This window comes from Gossypium raimondii, chromosome 12 (assembly GCF_025698545.1).
Source record: "Gossypium raimondii isolate GPD5lz chromosome 12, ASM2569854v1, whole genome shotgun sequence".
NCBI classification, from domain to species: Eukaryota; Viridiplantae; Streptophyta; class Magnoliopsida; order Malvales; family Malvaceae; genus Gossypium; species Gossypium raimondii.
The window spans coordinates 35,914,242-35,940,669 of NC_068576.1; the positions used below are offsets into that span (position 1 = coordinate 35,914,242).

Consider the following 26,428-nt stretch of genomic DNA (forward strand, 5'->3'; position numbering starts at 1 on the left):
AACAAATCTTCAATATATTGACTTTTATATACTTGTAAATCCCAATAGTATTAGAATTAAATTATTGAAATTTTGAGCGATTAAACACTTGATATGAAATGAAATAAAAAGAAACTTCATCCATTAAACTTCTATTGATTGCAAAAAATTTTACACAAGGCAAGTGAATTCCATGATTGACTACCTTCATGAATCATGATCTCGGAATTTTCTGATGCATAAAAATAGTCAAAGTAATCGGGTCGAAGTCTGCCACTATTGCTTGGTACATTCATTGCTCGGTTAAAGATATGCAAAAATGATTATTCGATCGTGTTCAATGCCATGCTTGTGATGGTGATTGTATGTGAGCCATTCTTAAGGATCAAAATGAACACATAATTACAAGTGAAGAAATAAATCATGGATTCAATCAGAACGTTTTAAAGTTTAAAGATAACTTAGAATCTCGAGAATAATTTGGAAATATTTGGTGCAATTAACCCTTAACACTTCTTTTTATATATAATTGGGAGAGAAATAGAGTTGTTTAGGAACGAACACAAGCTCTCGTTCCTACAACATAATGCTCTTATCATTAGGTCAAGAAATTGTTGGCATAAAACATAAGTTTATTGCTTTTACATTTTAGAGAACACACAGACATATCACTTTTACATTATTATTAATTTTAACATTAACTCAAAGCATATAAGAAATCTTTGTTCAATTGCAAACAGATATTAAAAATGTGACTGAAGATATCAATCAGTGTCCGACCAGTAAATATCCATTTCTCCCCAATCGTCTTTAGGGACTCCAAGAGCTTTCCAAACTGCTTTCGAGGCATCAACGATGTTATTAGGACAAGGAGGCTGGTAATCATGCACCGAATCACATCCCATCGTAGAATCACATTCGTCCACAACCTTAGCCTTAACGCTTTTTCCATTGCCATGGATGTTGATATACTTCAAACACCTCTTTTTGTGGTTAAACCACCCGGTCGAAAGTGCCACCACAGGGTCATCATCTGAGTGGTAATGGTTGTCACATTCCGACCGTCCGCCACCATCCCCGCCAGGCTCAAAGCTGTTAATTGTCAACTTTGCTTTTGTATGGCTCGACACAGGTGGCGAACATTTATACGTTGTGTAAAACTTTCCTTCTATACAACAATCAGAGTCATTTTCTTGGTTGCATTTCCCCGGCGGAGGCTTTTTCCCTTTAAGCTTGCCACTGGGTTTGCACGTATCTGCTTCAACAGCGAAACAATCTGTAATAATTAAAACAAAGCAAATGAAAAGAAAAACAGTGGAGAATCCCTTGATAAGATTCATATTGAATTTCTTTTGTTAACTCTTTGTTGATTGGTGCCAAAGAACATGAAGATGTGGGGGTTTATATAGAAATCAGCCCTCACAATTTTATAAAAAGTATCGCAAGAAGGTGAACAATGTGACACAAAAGGTTAAAATTTGCCACATTTACGTGGCTGGAATCATAACAATGTTAAAACATCAATAAATCATCATTGGACGAAGCAATATATGTTGGGAAATAAAGCATCTAAGCTTCTATTTAATGGTTGTAGAGCCGGAAGCATCTTACATCAAAATGTCAACCAGTTTTTATACTTGGATAAAGTTGGAGATCTATTAATCTTTTTAAAGATAAATGTTACGCTACACATGAATTTTAATTTAATGTGCAATTTGATACAAGAATTTCGATTTGATGCAATTACACACATGAAATTTTAATTGTTGCTCGAATGTATCCGTGAAGTTTTGATTCTGATTCAACTATACACATTTAAATAGATAAATACATCTCTTTCTATTCGTATTAGATAAATATAATTATTTGTATATTGTTGACACCATTTTTTGGATGGAAAACGGGGTCGACTTGGGTTTTAAAAAAAAGAAACGGGAGTCGCCACCAATCCTTTTGAGGTGTGATTGGGTCACCTTGAAAAAGGTTGTTTTTAATAAATAATTTGATTTTATTAAAACAACGGTTTTGGTCCACGAAATTCAGAAAAATGGGTTCGGGAGTCGGTTACGCACGAGGAAGGATTAGCACCCTCGATACGCCCAAAATTGGTACCTAGTTGATTACTTAATGTCTTAATGTCGAAAATTGAGAACTTTGAATAATTTTAAAAATACGATCCTTAAAAAAAACTCGAATGGCATGGATTAAAATTCAAGAGAAAATTTGGCAATTTGGTTAAACGTGAAATCGAAACCCAGCACCTTAGGGCACGTTTCTCGAATTTCCAAACGCAAAACATTGCCTTATTTTGAAATTTTTGAAAAGGATATTTAGCTATTTGGTTGAACGAGAAAAATCGACACCCAGTACCTTAGGGCATGTTTTCTCGAATTTCCAAACGCAAAACATTGCCTTATTTTGAAAATTTTTGAAAAGGATATTAAGTCATTTGGTCGAACGAGAAATCGAAACCCAGTACCTTAGGGCACGTTCCTCGAATTTCCAAACGCAAAACATTACCTTATTTTTGAAAAGTTTTTAAAAGGATATTTAGCTATTTGGTCGAACGAGAAAAATCGACACCCAGCACCTTAGGGCATGTTTTCTCGAATTTCCAAACGCAAAACATTGCCTTTATTATTTTTTAGAAAAAATTCTCATATCGGGAAAACAGCGCGTCATATCCAATGCGTTAGGACACAACATATTGAATTCCCGATAATGAGCTTTTTATTATTTTTAAAAGAGTAACCTTGATTATTTAAATTCAAAGAAGAAAATCGGAACCCAATACGTTAGGGCTCGATTCTCTCAAGATCTAAAATACCGAATATTACTTATATTTTAAAATTTCTTTTTGAAGTCTAAAAATGGGTGTAATAGAATGATGATGATAATGATGTAAATAAAATAATATAAGCAAAACAAAATATAAATAAATAAGAAGTCGCATATATATAAATAAAATCAATCACGTATGTACAATAATAAACAAATATAAAGCATAACAAATAATAACGGACATGTAAATAAATAAATGAACAAGATTAACAAAATTATAAAATATATATACATCTATATATATGTATAAAATTAAGAAAATATAAAAAAACATATGCATATATACGTATTTTTACATGAAAATTATGTAAGTGTATGTATATACATATATACTTATACAACAATCATCAAATATAAAAAGCCTATATATGTAGGTATATATATATGAATCATAAAATAAAGAATATATACAAATACATATTTTAATATATGTAAAAAAACCATGAGAATATATATATATATATGTATAAAAAAATATGAGTATTTATGTATATATTAAATAAGTTATAAAATATATATATACGTTTGTATGTATGTAAAAGTAAGTTATTATAAAATATGGACATGCATAATGCATATATATATATAGAATAAAAGTAAAGCTGAAAATAATATTAAACTAATCAATATAGTAATATAATAGTAACAAATAAATAAAAAGGAAAATAAAAACTAATAATAATTAATAATAGTAATAATAATAGCAATCATAAGGTTAAATAATAAAAATGCTAAAAATACTGACTAAACCGAAATAAAATAAAAAATACAGGGCTAATTTGAAAATAAAAAGGCGACAAGAATCAAATTGCGACACGCGCAAAAAGAGAGGGACCAAAGCAGTAAATTTATCCAGGCCTTTAAAACGACGTAGCTTCGGGGGACCAAATTGCAAATAAAAACAAATTACTGGGCAAATTAAAAAAACAGAAGGCAATTGATTTTAAAATTATTTAAAAGCGGAAGGGCTAAAGGGATAAATAACCCAAAGCTCAAAAACACGAGGATCCTCCGGGTCGGATCGGGTCGACACGCGGGTAAAAGGGCATTAAAGCCAAAGCGGCGTCGTTTGGCCATCGGGTTAAGGCCCAAAGCGGCGCGCTTCAACCCTCTATAAAAACAAATTTTTTCTCAAATTTTCATTTCTCCTCTTCTTCCAAAAAAAACCAGAAATTCTCTCACACCCTCTCCCTCTCCGGTCAAAAGCCCGGCCGAGAGCCACCAATCAGAAGGCCATCACATGGCCACCACCAGACACGGTGGTAAAAAACAAGAAAGTTTTTTTTCTTTCTCTTTATATTTTTTTCTTTTGCAAATGTAAAATGTTTTTAAAAGAATAAAAAATAAAAATAAACAACAATAAAAAAGAGGTAAAAAAGAAAAGAAATGCAAAACGAAAATCACCTTTGATTTTTATATTTCTTGTTTTTGTGAAATGTTACAAAAGAAAGAAAAAAGAGAATCCCCCTTTTACATTGTTTGGCTTTTGCCGAAAGAGAAGAAAAAAATCCTAGCAAATCCCCCCCTTTGTTTTCGATTAGAATGGCTTTTTATATCAAGCCATATTACAATTTTTTTTATTTTTCTTTGCTTGTTGTTGCTGCTTTCTTTGTTTGTTTGCAGGTGAGCAGTTGGACGGTGGCAGAGAGCAGGTGGCCACTTGCGCTATGAAGCGACGGCGGCGGCGCTAGGGCAGGCTAGGGACGTGCGGCGCATTGGCTAGGCTAGGGTTTCAGAAAACTGAAACCCTAGGTTGACTATTGGAAATTTAGGTTGGTTGGGCTTTGGGTAGTTGGGCCGGTGCATTTGGGCTTCGGGTTTTGGGCCAGTGTTTAGGTGGGTTGAGTTTGGGTTATTTTGGGTTTGTTTAAGATGGGTTTGTAATGGGCCGGGCAAAATGGGCTTGTACATATATACAATATGTAAGCCTAATTGATGTTATATTGATAAATTTTTTAATAACTTGTGAAAATTAATTAAATTGCATATTTTTTAGATTTATCCCTATTTTTGTTTACTTAATATTGTAGTTCAGTCATTGATACCATTAGTGTTTTCGGTCTAAATTTATTTACTAATCGAGTATATTTACTGAGTTTATAATGATTTGCTTCTAAAGTGCTTGAACATGTTGGTGGCAAATATATGTGGAAAATATTTTTTATTATACTCAATTACTCAAAGTTATACCTAAACTATGACTATGCATATATATATATATATATATATATATTGATAGGATGTAAAAGATTTATATATAGTCAGAAAAATAATAAACGAGGATCTGTTTGATTCACTAAAATTACTTTTGGAAAATGAATTCTGAAAATTACAAAATTTTATGATGTTTAAATAATTTTACATAAAACATTTTCTGTTATCTCACAAACTTTCCAAAACTCATTTTCCAAACATTATTTTAAATAAAATAACACAACATAAACATTTGCATAACTAAAAAAATCTTTTCATGATTAATCTAAAATATTAAATTTGATTGTTAATTAAATAAATAAACATCGTTTTGAATTTTTTTTTAAGGATTTCGTTGAAATATATAAATATATATTATAATTTAATGGGTAAACTACACCTAAGTATTGCTCTCTCTTTTTTTTTTTTGGTCACTCAACTATCATTTTTTTTAATTTGGACACCAAATTATTGCCCCTTTTCTTTTTCTTTTTCTTTTTTTTCATTTCCGTTAAGTGTTGTTAAATCTTTGGTGAAAGGGATAGGGGTAAGCAAAACTCGGTTCGACTCAAAAAAATAAAAATATTTCAAATTTTGAGTTAATCGAATAGAGTTATTCGGTTTTCTCAAGTTAACTCGAATAAGTAATTCGAGTTTCAAGTTTGAGTCGAGTTTAATTTTACAATTCGAATAGCTCAAATAACTCGAATAGTTCGAATAACTCAAATAACAAATTTGTGTAAATACCCTTTTAATCCCTGTCAAATTTGAAAATCAACATATTGGTCTCTCTCAACAAAAATTTCAAATAAAATAAACAAAATTCAAAAAAGATCTTTTAAAATTCAAAATATTTATAAAATTATAAATTTTATATTTTTAAAATAAAAATCTAAAGAATATATAAAAGGTGAAAAAATTTAACATTTTCTAAAATAATAATTTTAGACCTAAATAAGTAAATTAATCATTCAAATTTATCATATTAAAGCATTTTATTTTTTTTCTCTTATTTTGCTCGAAAGAGTTTTCAAATACATATGGTTTCAGATTAATGTGATGTAACATGTAATTATTCATATTGTAACAAGATTTTAATTTGACATGTTTAATTTTTTAATTTACTCAAAAAATTTCACTCGATTCGACTCAACTCGAATTTCATTTCAATACTTGACTCGATTTGAAAAATATTTAAATCGAGTTAGGATGATAAAATGAGACTCATCAACTCGATTAACTCAAAATTTTTTTACTTGATTCGATTGAATGCTCCCCCTAGGGAAGGTAGCGTGACAGTTAAAAAAACGGTATAATAACAAATTTAACCATCAACTTTTACACATTATAAAGATTTGGGCATATTATATAGATTTGATCACCCCTAAAGAAGGCAAAAGAAACATACTAGGACTGCTTTAGGATATCCTTGCTTGACTTAATATTTTCATCAACTGTGATCTTGAAAATTGCTGCTAAAAATCCTTTAAAAGATGCATATAAAATAGTCCAAGAAATCACAACAAAATTAGTAAGTTGCATTCAGTCCAATAGCATAGTGAGCTGCAATTGATAGCACCAACACATCAAGATATGAATAAATTTGGTGCAATAACCCTTAAGGCATATTGCTTTTACATTTTAGAAAACACACCATGTATCACTTTTACATTATTAATTTTAACATTAACCCAAAGCATATAAGAAATCTTTATTCAACCGCAAACATATATTAAAAATGTGAGTGATGATTGTTGGAAAATATGGACATCACATATATAGTAATGGTAATTACATTTTATTATTTACTACCATGATAGTTTAGCCCAAATTAAAAGTGATTTAATTTAGTTAAAGTTTTATTAGGCTTTAATTATTAAATAAAGTATGAGTCAAATATGTGTAGATACTCTAATAATTGAGTTCTAATCATATTCTAATTAATGATGGGCTAATTAGGAATTAGAACTAATATGATAATATTATAAATATTAGGGTTATGGTCCCCAAATTACACACAATATATCTTTTCTAATATCCCATTATTAGGAAAGAGAGAGCAGATATTCTTTAAATTCCTTGTGTGCTAATTTGGAAGATCAAATCCCCAAGATCCAGTAAAAGTTCAAGGATTTCATGGATTCAGGTATGCTTCTGTATCTAGTTTTGTTCTTGATTTATTCTTGATAATTTGACATAATAGATCCTGGTTTATTAAGTTTTATTTCAGATTTATTTTACAAATCTAACAAGTGGTATCAGAGCCTCATCATGTTGAATCATTGAGAATGAATTAATTTTCTATTATTTTGGATCGATTTGATTTTCGATTTTATAGATATGATATTTCAATTATATATAATGTTGAATCTTTGAAATTCTAGATAACTTTTTAGGTTTTGATTGATTATGATTCAATCTTTTTAGGTTATTTTAATTTGATTTTCATTCAATGTTAAGTTTTTGGATTAATATGAAATTATCATGGCTTTTCACTTTCGGTCGAAAACCTAAACTATATAGGTGTTGGTTTTAAAGGAAAATCTGTTAAAAAAGTTTTGAATCTAGAAGGAATCAAGGTAAGTTTTAATGGAATTGAAGCGACAATTGAATTTAAAATATGAATATATTATTAATGTTTCATAGTATTACTTTAGTGTTTTTTTAATGCGATATGCATGTATATATATAAAGGCTTTGCTTGAGTTATATATTCTTTGTAATAAAACAAACGAGAATCATATTTGGTTTTGAAGTGCATTGAATGCAAGTTGGTTTTTTTCTTTAGTCGATTATTATATATTTTAAAGAAATAGCGACATGTATATTTTGAGTATTCATACGACTTGAGTTATTATTTGTTGATTCTCTAGATTCAATTATGCTTCAATATTCTTTCATTGTTAATCAATAATGAGGAATTAAGTGAACTTATTACTCTAGAATTTCCAAAATTAAGAATTTGTTCATTCTTGATTTCATGAAAGTTGGTTTGATTGTTATTCTTCAATTGCAATAATATGTGTTCAACTATTAGAATCAATTTTTAATTTTGACTATCTATGGTAATATCTTTGAAATCTATGTTTGAGTATTAGGACTAATAGATTTGGGTTTTGTTATATTGTTATATGGTGACTATGAATTTTCATAAGTAGTTACGCATATGAATGCTTTTATACAATTTGGGATTCTTTGGTGGTTGTGGTTTTTTCTTTTGATTATTTGTGCGTATAAAGAAGTTTTATGATAATGTCTTTAGTCATGAATATAAATTTGAGTTTACATGAAATATGTAAGGTAAGCCAATATTATTTTTCTATTATTATAATTGTGTATATATATTATATGCATATAAATGATTTTGAGGTTTAATGCATGATTATAGTTTGTATGAATATGTGTTTATAACCATTATTCAATAAGATATCTTTTATAGTTTAATTGGTGAAATTAAGTTTTGATGGATATCGTTAAAGTTTTTTTTTTTTGCAATGGGTTATATATTCAATTTTATGAGTGCTTTGGTGCAAATTCATGTCAACTATATGCATATTTAAATAATTTGGTTTTAAGTTTGTTTCTATAATCTTAGGTTTTGGTATCTTATAGTTCCAAATATTTGGTTAAATTATGATGATATGGTTTATAGTATGAATTGTGGGATATATCAACTATTATAATTTTGTTTTGAGATTTATTGGCTTGAAAATATTTTTCAAGTATTCATGTGAATATCTGCTTAATCATAAATACAACTTTGGATTTACATGGTAAATTCAAAGTAATTTTTGTATTTGATTATGGATGCATGTATATCGTGAATTACTTTGGTGTTTTGTCCATGCCAAAATTATGAATACATGTGTTTGTTAATTATTTGACTTTGAACCACTACATTATTTCATTTGGTTTTGATATTTATGATTTTGGAACAAAAAAGGTTTTTATTGTATTATTAAGACAATCTTACTTTGGGTTATTTGAGTCTATCTGAGAATAAAAAATAGTTTTGACATTTGACTATTGGGTAAATTTTAAATTTAAATATTGGTATGTTTATATATTTTTAAAATAACTTAATTGAAGCAATAAGTCACCAAAGTGATTTTTTTATAAATTATTTTGTTTTAAAATATAAAAGGTTGTGTGCATGTAACTTAAGTTATGTTAATATTGATCGCCCAAATGAAGGTTAATAATATTACATGTGACAATTATTCAATTTTACATGTGAGTAATAAATTGGCCCAAAGGAAGATTTATGGTTCGACATGTTCTTATTGTCAATGTTTGATTATTACACCAATATATCACTTACAAGTTAATATTTTGTCCAAAGATAAAATATTAGTGGAGTGTTCGATATCTTGAGATGATGTTTACCTTTATTCAAATTATTTTGGTTTAAATTTGAAGTCTTATGTGAGGTTGTTTATGGTTTATGATTTATGATTTATTCAACTATTATTATATTTGCCAACACCATTGTATGTTCTTTTGGGATAAATATATATACATATAAGTACTATTATCTTTTGATTTGATTGAAAGATGAAATTAAGAGAAATATTTTGAAACAAATAAATTCAAATTTTGGCTTTGGATTTTAATTAAGGATGTCTAATATTTTAAATAGATTAGTTGAAACAAGATGCCGCTAAAGTGACCTATTTTGCATAGATTAGTTTATTTAAAATATCAAGATGACTATATGTTTTTGTGATTCATGCATTTATTAATTGACCCAAAGGTAAGTTAATATTTGGCAGAATTTCAACGACATTTGTGGTGATAAATGTGTGACAATTATAAGGTACTTTATGTGAGCAATATGTTAGTCCAAAGATTAATTCATTGTTTGACATAATTTATTGTCAATGTTTGATTGCTACAACAAGAGTACCACTTACTGTTAATATTACTTTCCAAAGACTTGATATTAATGTTGTGCTTGGTATCTTGAGATGGGATTAGCCATTATCCTGAATTTATTGTTTACTTATGAATATTGATGTGAGCTTATTTTTATTTATTTTTTTGTTCTATATTCAGCTAATTCATCTTCTACAGCCACAATATCTGCTAATATAAATTCTATACCCATGCTTAATGGGACTAATTTCAATGAATGGAAAAGGAACTTACTTATAGTGTTTGGTTGTATGAACATAGACATTGCACTAAGGGAAGAACATCCCACACCTCTCACTGCAGAAAACACCCCTTATGTTAAAAGGGATTTTGAGAGGTGGGATCGTTCAAATTGCATGAGTCTAATGATCATAAAGCACAACATTTCAGAAGCCTTTAGGGGCACAAAATCTGAAAAGATTACTCAGGACAAGGTTTCCTTGACGAATTTGAGAAACATTTTGCTAAAAATGATAAGGTTGAAATGACATCCCTTCTAACTTCTTTGATGTCTATAAAGTATAAGGTTCAAGGAAATTTTGAGCGATCTAAAGGCTATGAGTTTTATGATCCCACAATTAAGAACATCTTTGAGATGAGAATTGCAACATTATTTTAGGATGTTGAGTTTGGAGGGAGAAATAAGCTTAGAAACTTTGCTTTTAAGGAGGGATTGAATTCTAACTCAGTTTCTGCTATCACTTTTAATGATGTTTAAGTTCTCATACCTATCATTGATTAAAAAGTGAATCCAGGACCTCAATAAGACAATGTTGAACAACTCCCTATTCAAGATAAGGTAATTGTTCTTGAAGAACAAACTCAACAACCTCAAGAATGAATGTCATTAAAAAGGTCCACTAGAGAAAGGGTTAAAAAGGTCAACTAGAGAAAGGGTTTCTAATTACATCATCATATGAATATTAAGTTAATGGTTTCTCAATGGCAACATTGATCATACATTTATCTGATGCAATTAGAAAACTTTGTGTCTGATGAAGGTAATGATTTGAAAATTAAAGAATTTCATCTATGGGCTTAAGTAGACTTTTCGTCAATAAAATTACAAATTTTACTAAATGATTATCTCATTCAGTTTAGAGATGAATTTTTTTGATAATCTTATATACCATAAGTTTAGTGGGAGTAAGGTTCTATATTTGGTTTTATATATTAATGACATAATGCTTGTCAATAATAATTATAGCCTCAATCAATTCCCTAAGAATGATTTTGAGATTACAAAAATGTATAAGATTTTTTACATTTTAGCTGTGGAAAGTCTAATGCACGTTCAGGTTTGTATACATTGGAATATTGTGTACACTATTGGGATGTTAGGCAGATATTTTAAGCAACCCTGGTTTGGACCATTGGATAACATCCAAGAGAGATATAAGGTATTTTCAGAGAACAAAAGATTACATACTCACATATCGGAGGTCTAATCAGTTAGAGATCATTAGGTATACAAAACTCTGATTTTGATGGAATATGGATACAATATTTTATCACTAAGGTGCAAATTGTGAAAATAAATTGCAGTTTTTTATTCCAATAGCAACAGGAGTACATCAAAGTCAAGACATATAGACTTTAAGTTCCTGGTTGTTAAAGTAAAAGTTCAGAGTGGTTAGGTGCCTATAAAGCATATTAGGGCAAACTCCATGATTGCAGATCCGCTTACTAAGGGGCTACACCCAAGGTTTTTCATGAGCACATTGCTCATATGGGTGTAATATATTTAAAGATATTTGGTTTTAGTGGGACTTTGTACTTTTAAATGCTTTTATGTTATAGACACATTTTCAGTTATTTTAGTTTACGGATATTAAGTTTATTTTCTGCAAAAATTAAATTTATTTGGTTTATTTACACTCTGATTTGTAAGGTTTGATCTCACTAAGGAGGACCAGTTGGAAATAGACATGTTTAGATCATATTGCATGTAATTTCCATGCTACACATCCATACTTGATCTATGTCATTTGGTTGTGTTAATATACATGATCAGGGATGGATTTAGTTATGATATATGTAACGAAAGTCGCTTTGGTTCTATGTTAACATAATTAATGGACGAGATTGTTCGAAATACCTTTTGAATATGATAGTAAAATTTTAAGCTCATAAGGTTACATAATGACATGCAATTGTAGATTAATTAGTATATATATGTGGCCCAAGTGGGAGATTGTTGGAAAATATGGACATCACATATATAATAATGGTAATTACATGTTATTATTTACTATCGAGATAGGTTACCCAAATTAAAAGTGTTTTAATTTAGTTAAAGTTTTATTGGGCTTTAATTATTAAATAAATTATGGGTCAAATATGTGTAGATACTCTAGTAATTGAGTTCTAATCAAATTCTAATTAATGATGGGATAATTAGGAATTAGAACTAATATGACAAGGTTATAAATATTAAGGTTATGGTCCCCAAATTACACACAAGATATCTTTTCTAATATTCCATCATTAGGAAAGAAAGAGCAGACATTCTCTGAATTTCTTGTGTGCTAATTTGGAAGACCAAATCCCCAAGATCTAGTAAAACTTCAAGGAACTCATGGATTCAAGTACGCTTCCACATCTAGTTTTGTTCTTGATTTATTCTTGATGATTTGACATGATAGATCCTGGTTTATTAAGTTTTATTTTAGATTTATTTTACAAATCTAACAATGATATCAATCGGTGTTCAACCAGTAAATATCCATTTCGCCCCAATTTTTTTCAAGAAATCCAAGAGCTTTCCAAACTGCTTTCGAGGCATTAACGATATTGTTAGGACAAGGAGGCTGGTAATCATGCACCGAATCACATCCCATCCTAGAATCACATTCATCCACAACTTTAGCCTTCACGCTTTTTCCATTGCCATGGATATTGATATACTTCAAACACCTCTTTTTGTAGTTAAACCATCCGGTCGAAAGTGCCACCACAAGGTCATCATCTGAGTGGTAGTGGTTGCCACATTCTAACAGTCTGCCACCATCCCCGCCAGGCTTAAAGCTGTTAATTATTAACTTTGCTTTTGTATGGCTGGACACAAGCGACGAACATTTATACGTTGTGTAAAACTGTAATATCCCAAAAATTACTACAATAAGAAAGTAAGATATTATCCTTGATATAGTAAAGTAAGGAAATAAAGTGACAAAAAGGGAAATTTTGAGTTATGTCAACATTGGGAAATATATTATGATATATTAATTCAAGAAAAGACTAAATTGCAAAAGTAAGAAAAGTTTTGTGGCCCAAGAGTAAATACTCAAAATTTAAGGGGTTAAAGTATAAATATAAAGAATTTAAAGGACCAATAGTGCAAATAATTTAAGGGTGGAATGATCTAGAAACTAAGGAAAATGGATGAATTAGGACCAAATTGAATAGGTGAAGAATTATGAGGGACTAAATCACAATTTTACCAAATTAAGTGATGACTCAAGGATGAAATTTTAAAAGATCATGAAGGGCAAAATGGTCAATTAGAAAGAGAGAGAACTCTAGAAGGCAATGATGATATTAGAGATATTTTGATGATATTTTATAATTATTTAATTAAATAAATATTATTTTATTAATATTTTAATGAGATTTTATTATTATTTTATTTAGTATTTAAGGAAAGAAAGATGAAGAATTTTCTTCATCTTTCCATGCACCCACGTGAGAAGAGAAGAGAAGAAAGAAATTTTCTTTTCTTTTCAATTTGGTCATTTTACCAAAAAAATTCACCATTTTCACTTAGAAATCAAAAGAATTTCTATAGCTACTAAGAGAGTAAAATAATAAGGAGACTATGAGGAGCTAGAATATCAAGTTAGATTCAAGAAATAGAAGCTAGAGGAGAGAGAAAATCAAGTTAAAGATTGAAATCAATAGAACAAGGTAAGAACATCAAGATTTTAATATATTTTTAAGTTTGATATTATTGAAAAAGCATGAAAATGATGTTAAAGTAGAGTTTAAATGTAACACCCCGACCCGCGTCCGTTGCCGGATTAGAGTTATGAGGCATTACTAAACAAAGCACACATTCGAAAACACATAAAACCCAATTTAAACAAGATGATCATGAACAAAACATTTTTAAAACCAAACTGATCACAAACATGGAAATTAAACCATTTTCGCATGGCTATTTATATTTTATGATTCAAAACTAACCAAAAACAACTCAAGCCTATACATGCCATAAGATCGAGTTCAACATAACAAAATAGCAAAAGAAGTCGATAGTGTGATAGACTATGCTGATGATCCCTGAGCTCGTAACGCGACTCCAAAATCTATAAAACAAATGGACAAAAACAATCAAAGTAAGCTTTTATAGCTTAGTAAGTTTATAGCAAATCTAAAATACATATTAACGAACATATGTATAAACATTATATGTTTATAATCAAATTCTGAACATAATCATTAATTGCATAAATTAAATTTCTAATATACTTATCCTTTGGATTTCATCGAATGCATATCTATGATCTTTCAAATGCATATCTCAAAAGCTTATATTTTTACTTATCAACTTCATGAACCAAATGCACATTTATACTTCTAATCCACATGTGCCGAATGTATACATGTATATTCAACAATCTTCATAACAACCAATATATATATGTGCCTATTCACTAAACACATAGATCCAAACATTTATATGCTCATCAAGTACATATAAATAAATATTCATATACTTATCCATTATATATAATCCAAAATCATTTACATATTTATATATATATATCAAATGCATATAATCACTTAATTTAACATATTCACCGGCATTTAGCCTGCTAAGCTTATAGCCTAATTCAGATCACCGACACTTAGCCTGCTAGGTTTATAACCGGATTCAGATAACCGGCACTTAGCCTGCTAGGCTTATAACCTGATTCAGATCACCGGCACTTAGCCTGCTAGACTTAAAGTCCGAAAAATTCGCCGGCATTAAGCCTGCTAGGCGCTTAGCCTGAAAATTTCAATTTCACAGATACAAAGATGATTTCTCATATATTTCATAATAGCAACACATGTTCATAACATTTATGTATAATTCACAACCTCAACTTTATCCCAAGAAAATTTGTAATCCATGTTCGAATCATACAAGCATTTACAAATTATACTTTTAATCCAACTCAAGTATTTGTATATGTATTTATATCTATTCGAACCACACATATGCATATGTAAAGTCTATACTTTACATTCATTTTCAAAAACTTATATATATACACATAACTATATATTCAAACCTCACACATGTGCATATATAACTAATTTCAATACTTAACTAATTTCAATTCATATACTTTTAATTATAGCTCATCAAATATACAATAGATATACATATATATATACATATTCGAACTTCATTTATGTGTATATATATAACATTCATACTTAACTAATTTCAATTCATATACTTTTAATTATAGCTCATCAAATATACAATAGATATACATATATATATATACATATTCGAACTTCATTTATGCATATATATATCATTCATACTTAACTAATTTCAATTGTATACTTTTAATTATAGCTCATCAAATGTACAATAGTTATACATATATATATATATATATATGCTGATTTAATAACATTAAATTGCTAATAGACTTACCTCGGATGATGGAAAATCGAAGTCGGACGATTATTCGACTAATTTGGCTTTTCCCCGATCTAACTCCGATTTCTTTGGTTCTCGATCTAAATATATTCAAAATGAGATAATTTATTTATTAACACATTCAATTTATTCCAAAAACACATAATTTGGAAAATTGCTATTTTGCCCCTAATATTTACACTTTTTGCAATCTACTCCCTATTGCATAAAACACAATTTACACAAAATTTGCCCATACCACACAAGGGCTGAATATTCATGGTTCTCATACAAGTCCACACATTGCATTTATTTCACATTTTAGTCCCCCAAAAATTTAATTTCACAATTTAGCCCTATTTACTCAATTTCACTAAAAATTCCAATACAAAACATTTTAATCTAAAATATATCTTTCATTATTCATCATCAAACATCACATAACACAAATATTCATCAATGGAACAACTCAAAATATTCATAAAAATCAAAAATTCAAACATGGGTCGGATAGTATTCGAAGCAACGATCTCAAAAACGTAAAAATTATCAAAAACCGAACAAAGAACTAACCTAAATCAAGCTTCAAAATGGCCAAATATTGCTTGGCTTCTTTTCTTTTTTCTTTTGCATGAATTCGGCTAAGGAAAGATGAAAACATTCATCTTTTCATCATTTATTTTGATTATAATGGTTAATTTAACAATTGACTAAATTAACCTTATTATAATAAATATATATAACATATATATTAAGGTCAATTATGTCATATGCCACCCACTATCTACTTTATGGTCTTATTGCATCATAAATCCTCCCATTTAAAAAGACATCAACAATTAGGTGCTTTTATAATTAACCCCTAAATTTTCATTTTACGCGATTAAGCCCTTTTATTAAATCGGAAGCTTAAACAACGAAATTAAAACACGAAAATTTCACACAATCAAATGCACACAAAATAAACACACAAAATAATATTAAATTATTTTTTTGACTCAGACTTGTGGTCCCGAAACCACTATGTCCGATTAGAGTCGAAATCGGCCTGTTACATTTATTATATAAGGTTCTATGTTCTTGATATGTTAGTGAAGGGAAATATGAGGAAGTGATGGGAAATATTGTAGAGAAAGGAAATGAGGGTGTTATAAACTTAGGTATCAAAATTTTACACTAAAACAATTTTGGACAGTAGCAGTAGTCTGACTTTGAAAATTTACCAAAAATTGTAGAAATTGAATTATAGGTTAATTAAAGTATTAAATTAAATCCTATTAAGTCTAGTTTTACATAGAAGAAACGGTGTAAGCAAAAGAATTTCATATTATGAGATATATGAATTTTTGTGAGACAAGGTCAGATTGATTTCGGGTTCCCCTGTTCTGACTTTGGAAAATCATCAAAAATTGTAAAAAAAATAATTAGTGGTTTAAATTTATATGTTTAAATTATTAATGAGTCTATTTTCAAGATAAACAAATGGAAACATAATATAAATCCTGTACTAAGAGATAATTAATTTTAGTAAAGAAAGGTTGAAGTGTCAAAGCAATGAGTAGAGGATAAATTTGAAGATTTTACTTGTACTTATTGGCTAAATATTAAATTCTAAAATTTTATGGTAAAAATATATTTGATTTTAGTTTCAGAAACATCAAGTGGATCTTAATTTAGAATTCTGTAGCTCAAGATATAAATAATTTAGTAACTATGACCCAAGTGGACAACTTTGATATGAACATAAGTAAATAGTGAATTTATAGATAATATTACATATAAGCATGTTATATACATTAAGGATGTGGAATGGAGAGGAGGAAAATATACGAATATTCAGCTAGCATGGGTTTACATTAAAATGGCTAATTTGCATGTTTTAGGCTCAAGGACTAAATTGAATAAAAGTAAAATTTTAGGGTACTTTTGTAAAATGTCAAATATGACCAAATTGCATGAAATGAATTATTTTATTGTCTAAATTAATATATATATATATATATTGAAAGAAATTATTAATATCAAGTGGGTTTAGAGCTTTAATTTTGTTATATGATGATATTATAAAGTGATTTTGTAAATATTAATGTTAATATCAAATTGTGAAAATAGTTAAAATATTAGGGTTTGGTATTAAATTTCTATTTTATTAAGGGTTGCATGATAGCCTATAATATTTGGATAAATTATTAATTGAGAAAAATTAGTTGATTTGATAGATTAACTAGTTAAGGGACTAAATTGTAAAAGTTGAAAAGTGGGGTGATTGTGTAAATTTGAAAAACTGAAGGGTATAAATTGTGAAATAAATTGGAACTGAAATATATGATAATTAATGAGTAATTTTATATTTTAGATTAAGATTCGTAAATACTTGTAAAAAAGAAAAATAATGGAATAGTTCTTGAACTCCTGCAATTATTACAATTCAATTCAGGTAAGTTCATATGTTTAAACTTTCATGATTATGTGTTAATTTAGGACTGGTATAATATATTTATTCATATTGTGTTGTTGAAATTAAGATTATTGTAAAAGTATGAAAACTAAATTGAATGTTTAAAATGAGTAGAACGCAAGATTGAGTACGAGCGTTCCATGGCAAAGAATGAATTGACGGAGAAGACCATGGTTGGACCATGGCAATGTTTAAATGTAAGACCATAGCTGGGTATGGCATTTTAATGAAAAGACCATAATTGGGTTATGGCACTATGAACGTAAGACCATGGTTGGACCATGATAGTGTTTATATGTAAGACCATAGCTGGGCTATGGCATTCTGATGATAAGACCATAATTGGGTTATGGCACTATGAACGTAAGACCATGGTTGGACCATGGCAGTGTTTATATGTAAGACCATAGCTGGGCTATGGCATTCTGATGATAAGACCATAACTGGGTTATGGCACTACGAATGTAAAGGATGAATTGACGGAAAATGTAAAAGATGATATATGAAGAAACAATAAAAGATGATATGTATCATGAAATGTATATATATATTAATATATTAATATGTGATACATAAAAATTATATAAGTTGAGACGAGTATAAATTCAAGTGTGACATGTTGAGATAATAAGTTTATCAATGTTGAATTTATATGAAATATGTTCAAGTATGCTAACAAATGTTGTTGTTGATGCTTAGGCAAGTGCCAAGCTACTGGTTAAATGGTAATATGTTTATTTATATGATGCGTTGAAAGGGAAGTGCTCAAAATAAAATATGATTGTGCTCATGAAAGAGTGGTAAGTTTTAAGTTATCCAATTTCTTATAAAATGGTTTATCATGTGACTAATTTTAAAAAGAGCTATGTTCAAATGCATTAGCTTGTGGTTATAGTGGTATGGTATTTTTATGATTGGTGAGTTATGCATATGGAAGGAGTGAGGAAAGTAAAGAAATGCAAATGAAAATTTAGAAATTTGGAATAGTTAAATTTGTTGAATATACTTTATGAATATTAGGGTATCAATATTGGATTATTCTGGATATTTATAAATTTCTTATTTAAAATGAATTGATATGATTAAAGTTTATACAAGCCTACTAAGCACTCATTGCTTACGTAATTATTTTCCTTTACTTTTCAGATTATCGGGAGCTCGATTAGGTTGGAAGCTGTTGGAGATATATCACACTATCCATTGGTTCTATCGGTATTTTCGAATGTTTTAATTTTAGTCATAATGGCATGTATAGGTGTTTTGTTTAATGTTGGTTTATATGTAAATTTTTGGCATTAGCCACTTATTTTAGCTTGTGTTGAATGCCATGTTATAGTTTGTAGATTTGTGAATTGGTGGGGCTAGGTTAGTAACAAATTGGGTGAGAAATATGGCTTGAAAGTAGCCTATTTTCGTCCACACGGGCGTGTGTCTCAACCATGTGTGACACACGACCAGGTGACATGGCTGTGTGTCCTCTGTATCTTAAATTTACACAAAACAAAATGCCCACACGGCCTGAGACACGGGCATATCTCCAAACTATGTGAGTCACATGGCCTGGCCATTGGGTTTTTCCCTTTAAGCTTGCCACTGGGTTTGCATGTATCTGCTTCAACAACGAAACAATCTGTAATAATTAAAATGAAACAAATGAAAAGGAAAATAGTGGGAAAACCCTTGATAATATTCATATTGAATTTCTTTTGTTAACTCTTTGTTGATTGGTGCCAAAGAACATGAAGATGTGGAGGGTTTATATAGAGATCAGCCCTCACAATTTTATAAAAAGTATTGGAAGAAGGTAAACAATGTGTCACAAAAGGTTAAAATTTGCCACATTTATGTAGCAAAGTTAAAACATCAAAAAATCATCATTGGACAAAGCAATATGTGTTGGAAAATAAAGGCATAATCTGAAATTTAGTCATTAATGTTTACATTTTCTATTAATTTGGTTCTTTTTCTTCTTCTTCTTTTACCTAAATTTGGCCCTTGACATTTGAAAATGTGTCAATTTTAACCATCAACATTTTGAAAAAAATAGTCGAATTGATGTTTTTTAATGGAAATACTGACTAAAATGTTAAATTTTCTTAAACATAGCAGTCTGTATGGCAATTTACATATACTTCATGATTATATTTTTGAATTTTTATGAACTTTTATGGTTTTGATTTATTTTTTATTTTTATAATTTAATAAAAAATGTAAACGTTAAAACCTAAATTTATTATTATGTTGGAATAAACTATTTCAGCCTCTATTTAATAATTGTTAAATTCATTAGGCATAATGACTTATTTGTCCCTCCAACTTTCCAAAAAGGACATTTTAACTCTCCATTTAATTTTTCACCTCTTTTAGTCATTGAACTTGCAATGTTTGGATGAAAAAGTTAATGTTTGTTAACTTTGCTAACGTGGCATCCAAATGGAAGTCCACATGTATGCCACATTAGCAATTAATTAACTTCTTAAAATTAAAAATATTAAAAATATATTTTTTAATATTTTATACTTTTTTGAATTTTTTATATTTTAAAAACAATTAATTGTTAACATGGCATCTGCATGGCAATCCACGTATATGCCACATTTGCAAAGTTAGTAGATGTTAGCTTTTCCATCCATTTTGAGATGATTTGACAAACATTGCAAGTTTAAGAGTTAAAAGAGGTGAAAAATTAAATGGAAGACAAATGACTTTTTTGGTAAAGTTAGAGGGGCAAATAAGTCATGATGCGCCATTATTATATGTGTATTATCATGTGAGCTTATTACGTCCATGTATTACTCACTAAAAATGCAGTTAATGAATTACCAACTGTTATTTGCGTTAAGACTGAAATTTCAAAATTCATAAAATTATGGGGGCTTACAATGATTTAATTGGATAAAATGGACTGAATCTACAACTATACGCATGGTCTAGGACTAGTAATTGAACTTAACTAAATGGATTTAACTGCTACTATTTGAACCAAAACTAAACTTTCAAATTTTGAAAAAATACAGAAACTAAAATTCACTAATTCAAAAAATTTAAGGACTAAAATTAATCAAATAAAAATACGGAAACTAAATTCACAACTTCCGCAAAGTAGTCATGGCTCTAAGTAACAAGGCTGTAATCTTGTTTTCTGTGTTTAAACTTGCAATTATGTTTTAAATTATAAGAAGGTGAAAAGATAAGATTAGAATCTGACTAAGCATATATTAGTCAAATTAAAATTGTCCATATTGATATCTTGATCTACATATTTTAAAAATACTCCTTGTTAGATCCAAATCGACATTTAATACCAATAGTGAAAACTAAGCTTATGGGAAGAACATAATTGAGACAATACAAATATTTTGAGGACTCAATTAAAATGTTTAAAATCAATTTAAAATCTGAAAGATAGTTTGAGAATGTTTGGTGCAATTTACCCTTAATGCTTTAACATTATAGAAAGCATAAAATGGATGACTCTTACATTAATTAATATTAATTTAACTTAAAACACACAAGAAATTTTTATTTTAATACATATCCGATCAGTAAATATTCAAAAGCCTTTTAAATTGCTTTCAAAACATCAATAGTGAGACTAATAATCATATTTCAAATGACATCCCATTCATCAGTGACTTTATTGCTTTATACTTTCAACTTCAAAATATCAATCATTGGAACATGAAATTAGGATAAATTTGCGACACTTTGGACTTCCAGGACTTAGTATTATTGCTTTTAACATATTATCAAACATACAACGTATGTTGTATGACTTTTACATTAACGCAAATCACATCTTAAATCTTTATTCAATTGCAAATGGAAATTAAAAATATGATTAAAAAATTAATTGGCATCTGACCAGTAGATATCCATTAAGCCCCAGTCGTTTTCAGGGACTCCAAGAGCTTTCCAGACTGCTTTCGAGGCATCGACAATGTTGTTGGGACAAGGAGGCTGATAACCATGCTCCGAATCACATCCCTTCGCAGAATCACATTCATCCACAACCTTAGCCTTCACACTTTTTCCATTTCCATGGATTGTTATATACTTCGAACACCTCTTTTTATTGCTAAACCACCCGGTCGAAAGTGCCACCACAGGTTCATCATCCGAGTGGTAACGGTTGTCGCATTCCGACGGTCCTCCACCTTCCCCACCAGCTGCAAAGCTGTTAATTGTCAATTTTCCTTTTGTATGGCTCGACACAGGCGGTGAACATTTATACGTTGTATAAAACTTTCCGTCTTCACAACAATTAGAATCGCATTGCCCTGGCGGAGGCTTTTTCCCTCTCAGCTTGCCACTGGGTTTGCAAGTATCTGCTTCAACCATGAAACAATCTGTAATAATTAAAACAAAGCAAATGAAAAGGAAAATAGTGGGAAATCCCTTGAAAATATTCATATTGAATTGCTTTTGTTAAATCTTTGTTGATTGGTGCCAAAGAACATGAAGATGTGGGGGTTTATATAGAAAAGCAGGCCTCACATTTTTGAAGTAATTTTATTGAAAGTATCGGAAGAAGGTGAACAATGTGACACAAAAGGTTAAATTTTTCCATAATTACGCGGCTGGAATCATAACAATGTTGGGAGATAGAGCATCTCAGCTTCTGTTTAAAATCATTGTAGAGAGCCGTAAGCATCTTTTATATATTTCTCAAGGTTAGCCATAAACTTTTCTTTTTGGAACTAAGATATCCTTTATATCTATTTTATTGTTCATATTAGGATTGGTGATTGCTCTTCTTCATTTTGGGAGACAAAATTAAATTGTATATATTTTACGATAATAAAAGTATAATTTTTTTCATTTTAGTAGTTTATATCTTTATAATTGTTAAAAAGATTAAACTAATTTTTTCTCATTTTTGGGGTCAAAATACAATTTTTCCATTACCAATTTAAAATTTTATAAATTATAAAAAATTTAAATGAAAAAATTTTCATTTTAAGAGGGTTGAGGCCTCTACCAACCCCTAGCTCTGCCACTACTCCTCACAACAACATTATCTTTAAAATTTGAAACTGAATTTTTTTCTTAATAGTCCAATATGTCCCATTACAAGAATCTTTAAACAAATAGGAAAGGTCTTAACCTAAAAATTAGGTGAATAGACAGCTCTTATATTTTGGTAAATTTTGAATTTTAACCCTTGTTTTTCTATTTAAAAGTTTTAGTCCAATTGTTGAAACAGTTGATTTTCTTTTTAGAATTTGCTTTTATCATGCATACATAATGACTTGTTTATAAAATTAGTAAAATTTCAGGGTGTATTAATAACAAATTTTGACAGAAAAATATTTATCAGCGTCAACTATTAAATTAAAATTTTAAATTGTAAAAAAGTAAGAGAATTAAATATTTAAAATTGTAAGTGTCAAACTTATAAGAAATGACGTCATATTTTGACCTAAATACAACAATGTCAAATAATATACAAAATTTTAAAAAATAGGTTAATTTTGAAGAATAGGGTGCTACGTGGGTGAACGCGTTTCCAAGCCAACGGGATAGGCTAACATTGCGTCTATGCAAAAACAAATTAATTTTTAACTATTTGCCCAACGGCAAAATGAATTTTAAGTGAAAAAAATTAAAAGCAACGGTAGAAAAAATTCCCCAAGGTCCCTAAAATCCCCTATATATACCCAAACTAATTTCAATGTTTTCTCACTTAATTTCATCAATTCTCAAAATTCATTTCCTCTTAATTTTCTATTTAAATTCTTAAATAAATTCTAAAATATTTTCTCTCTCAAAATCAATTTTGTGTCTTGATTCAGCATCTCAAATATCTCACGTAACATAAGGTTCTCATACTTACAAGCTGGAGATCCCAATTCTTTTCAAGTAGCATCTCAAATTGGGTGGGGACAAATTTAAAAATTAGTGGGTGGTTGCCAAGAGCTAAGGCTCTCTGGGCTACTCTTTTTGGTTTGATAGCATGGCGCTTATAGAAGAATAGAAACTTATTTGTTTTTCAAGGTTTAACATGAAGTATAACAAAAACTATTAAAACATCGCTTTGTTGAGCAAGACAGTACATTGCTATCCAGACGTGGGATCCGTCTAAAAATTCTAGTGAAGAGTCAAGACAATTATTAGGAGAAGTTTTAGGTTAATAGGTAGGTATAAATAGGATTAGGATTATTTAATGTAATTAGTTTTTTTTCACCAAAAAAATTATTAATAGGATTAAGTTGTTTGCATCTATTTATAGGGTTGAATTATATTATTTTTATGTCAGATAAATTGTTAATTTAGTGGTATTTTAATAATATTATAAAGTTTTAAACTATTTCATTGTTAAATTAATTTATTCTATTCAATTTGATAAATGTTATAGATTTTAAAAATGTTAACATCACACATAGTCACCAATTACAAATGGTAAAAAATATTTTATATTTTTCATATTTGTTAATATCATTATTAAGTTGTTGAAATTTATTTAGTATTTTGGTTGAGTTTTGTGTTTATATAATTAGGATGAAGATTGAATTACTGAAACATATATACACAATTTAAGTACGAGAGCACCACATGTTATAGGACAGTAATTGAATGAAGCAGGATTCTTACATGCGTCTCGTATGCTTGATAGAACTAAATTGGAGCTTGCACTTATCAATGCTTTTCTAGAGAAATGGAGAATTGAAACAGGCACATTCCATCTTTCGTGCTTTTCTAGGGAGATGGTAAGAAATATTTGTTAACCAAATTCAAACAACCACACCAAATTTACTTACTTGAGCTAATTTAGTTTGTTGGGTTGATTTTTCAATTTCAAATTTTTAACATCAACAATCTTCTCCTCAGAATGCAAATCTTTTGCTTGAAATTTAACTATGAAACACTCTCCATATAATCTTCATTTTATGGGAAACTCTACCACAAAATATAAAACATTTTTCAAAATGTTGGAAAAGACCGAACATGACTCACAAATTAGATTTAAAAGTTTTTCTTTCCAAGGTTCTTGATATTATTGTAACATGAAGAATCTGTAATGGAAAAGATGAGACGAACTGCAAATGTCATCTTAGGATTTTCTGGTTTTTAGAAAATTATTAAACTTTTCTATTTCATCAAATTTCAATAAATGGTCATTTTTTTCTTTTTTATCTAACAACTAAATTTATAAAAGATTTTTTTAATTGCATCCTAGACGTGCTTTCACTCGCTCTCTTACCATATCGGCTAAAAATGCGTCCTTTCATGTGTGCTTTGGTCACATATATCAAAAACTAACTTATTTCCCTAAAATTTAAAAGAAATGGCTTATATCTCTCATTTTCATTTAAAACTGACATTTTTGCCTAATTTTGCCCAATTTTAAGCTTAAACTTTTTTAAATTTTAAGCAAGTGAATGAGGAAAAATTATTTCATAAACCCTTATCTTTTTTGTTTAATTTTGACTTATCCCTTTCTTTAATGAAAACTAAGAAGTTTGTCCCTTTAATTTGTCAAAATTTGATTCTATGAACTTGATCTACTAATTTTGGTAATTTGTTGCGTATAAATTGTTGAACTACTTACTTTTATTAATTTATTGCATATAAATTGTTGAATTGTTGATTTTCATTATATAAATTGTTAAGTTGTTGAACTGCTAATTTTGCTAATTTGTTTCAAAGTTTATGTATCAAATTACACGTTGGATTAGTATTCATAAATAATTTTGATATTTATCCTAAAAAGGTTTAGGTACCTAATTGGACTACTAATTTGAACATTAAAGTCAATTTTAAGTACAAAAATATATATTTACCCTAACTGCTAATATAGAAGAAAAGTTGGGCCTTTTGGACATGGCCCCTTGGGCCTGAATTTCTTCTTACAACGAACAATAAAGTCAAATCATCAAAAAGGATCCAACAACTAGCCCCTCCTCAACCCATAATGCGTTTTAATACATTTAAATCTACATCTTCATATGCTAACAATAATGTTCATGCCAATCAAACTAAGACTCAATCGATTATTAGAAAAATGTTTAAATTTGTTGTTAGTCTTTGTATTCTAACAAAATTTAAGCTTTATTTTCATACTTAAAAGTTAAATTTTAAGTTTTTTAATTTAAAAATCTTTTGTATTTTCTATCAAAAATTTTATTAGGTTATCTTCTTATGAAGTGTCATATGATTGATAAAAATAAAAATATTAATTTAATAAATTTAAAAGTAAAATATTGAAAATTTAAGTTTTAAAGGAGAAATGAAGGCTAGTTTAGGAATACTTTTGAAAAACACTTTTGAGATAAAATATTTATAAATAAGTTGTTTTTTAAGAGAAAAAGTATTTTTCTCAAGTTAAAAATTTATTTAAAAACACTCTTTTCAAAAACTAAAAATTTTAAATTCTCAACAAAAAAAAAGTTTTGAGAAAC

General features: G+C 28.8%; 1 protein-coding gene across 1 annotated transcript; it reads right to left on the reverse strand.

The window, feature by feature from the left end:
• Window positions 1-742: 742 nt before the first annotated feature.
• Window positions 743-22,600, reverse strand: LOC105762436 (uncharacterized). The gene is made up of 3 exons (XM_012582225.2): window positions 21,892-22,600; window positions 12,842-12,843; window positions 743-1,237 (listed from the first exon to the last, which is right to left on the reverse strand). The coding sequence occupies exons 1-3, from the start codon at window positions 22,437-22,439 to the stop codon at window positions 744-746; spliced, it is 1,044 nt and encodes a 347-aa protein (XP_012437679.2). The 5' UTR covers window positions 22,440-22,600; the 3' UTR covers window position 743.
• Window positions 22,601-26,428: the final 3,828 nt, after the last annotated feature.